The sequence below is a fragment of the Gymnoscopelus microlampas genome (assembly GCF_963454915.1).
Source record: "Gymnoscopelus microlampas genome assembly, chromosome: 11".
NCBI lineage: Eukaryota > Metazoa > Chordata > Actinopteri > Myctophiformes > Myctophidae > Gymnoscopelus > Gymnoscopelus microlampas.
Window position 1 is genome coordinate 48,267,599 of NC_139948.1, and position 1,702 is coordinate 48,269,300.

Sequence of the window (1,702 nt, forward strand, 5' to 3'; positions counted from 1 at the left end):
ATTTAATAATAATCAGGAGACCTACTGTAGCAACGTGTCTGATAATAATAATAATGTAGTTCACACACCTTTGTGGTATTTGTCACTGGATATTTTTTTAAACAATTTCTGCATCTAACCCATCCTTAGTGACAGGAGCAGTGGGCGCTAGGGGGCAGTGTCTCGGGGAGCAGTGTGTGCGTGCGTGCGCGCCTACGTTTGTGCGTGCATGCGTGCGTGTGTGTGTGTGTGTGTGTGTACTTATGTAACTGTATTGGCAGCCAAAATGCTCAGACTGGTCTGGTGACGGATTACGTTTAGCTATCATACGATCTCTTCAGTATCAATACGTCATCATTCTTCACAATAAAAGAAGGTTCTCAAACTCAGAATGCATTGAACTTTCTACTGGAGCTGAACATACACTCAACATACTCAGTCGTCCTTTGATCTGAACAACAAGGTGCGACTCAAAGACTTCAAGATGATACTTGTTGCTGCATTTCTGTTTCTGGCTGTAACAGTCCACTCTGCTCCTCGTTGTGATCTCAACCTGGTTCTGGACTGTGACGAAATCTACAAAAACGTCTCCACACAGAGTGGTGTGTACAACATCTACCCCACTGCTACTCCTGTCAAGGTCTACTGTGACATGGACACAGATGGAGGGAAGTGGACAGTCATCCAGAGAAGAGTGGACGGCACTGTGAACTTCTACAGACCCTGGGCAGAGTACCAAGCTGGGTTTGGAGACGCATCAGGCGAGTACTGGCTGGGACTGGAGAACATGCATCTCCTTACCAAGAACAAAAAGTATCAGCTGAGGGTGGACATGGAAGACTTTGAGGGAAACACAGCGTTTGCCTCTTACTCCTCTTTCTCTGTGGGTTCTGAGGCTGATGGCTACAAGCTGCAGGTTGCTGGTTTCAAGAATGGAGGAGCAGGAGACGGACTGACCTTTCACAATGGAGCGAAATTCACAACCCTTGACAAAGATCAGGACACATGGACCAAGAACTGTGCAATTTATCGTTACGGTGCATTTTGGTACAAGAACTGTGACTATGCTAATCCCAACGGTGCTTACCTTTGGGGAAAGACGCCTCACTCCAACACAGGTGCACACTGGTACCGCTGGAAGGGTGTTAAATACTCCCTGAAGGCTGTAGCGATGAAGATCAGACGTGTTCCTTAAACATGTTTAGGTTTGCATGCATGTATTTTAGAAAAGCACAGCCGTGGTATGAAAGGCATGATGCAATATTTACTCTTTTTCATGGTTTTAATTCAGTTTTTTTTCTTCTCTCTTTGGGACTCTGTTTAATCCTAAACTCATACAGTAGATATCTGTATTGTATCACATATTATTACAGTGGTGACCTGTCAGGGCTTTTAAATGAATACATAATCCAAGATGTTGTAAACATCGTCATGAATAAAGAGATGCATGCAAAGACAAAGCAAGGTGTATTGTGTAATGCTTTACTTAAAGGTTGGGAACAGAAAAACATACATAGTAAATATACATACAGTTTATTACATACATATAAGGTGTGTGGTGGAACAATTGCAGTGGTATCAGGCAGTTAGACGTAATGACAGATATACATAAGGTGCATGGATTACGGAAAAAAATATAATAAAATGAGGCATTTAAAAGTAGCAGATTATAAAAACATGTCATAGTATTTAGTCATAATAGTCATATATCGTGACGGGTGGA

At 42.4% G+C, this 1,702-nt stretch overlaps 1 protein-coding gene across 1 annotated transcript; it reads left to right on the forward strand.

Moving 5' to 3' along the window:
- The first annotated feature begins 388 nt into the window (after positions 1-388).
- On the forward strand, positions 389-1,439 carry LOC311055433 (microfibril-associated glycoprotein 4-like). The gene has a single exon (XM_084071625.1). The coding sequence runs from the start codon at positions 464-466 to the stop codon at positions 1,172-1,174; it is 711 nt and encodes a 236-aa protein (XP_083927751.1). The 5' UTR covers positions 389-463; the 3' UTR covers positions 1,175-1,439.
- Positions 1,440-1,702: the final 263 nt, after the last annotated feature.

Bases quoted from the DNA above. Each gene is read 5' to 3' on its own strand.
- LOC311055433 (XM_084071625.1), top strand. From the start codon at position 464: ATGATACTTGTTGCTGCATTTCTGTTTCTGGCTGTAACAGTCCACTCT.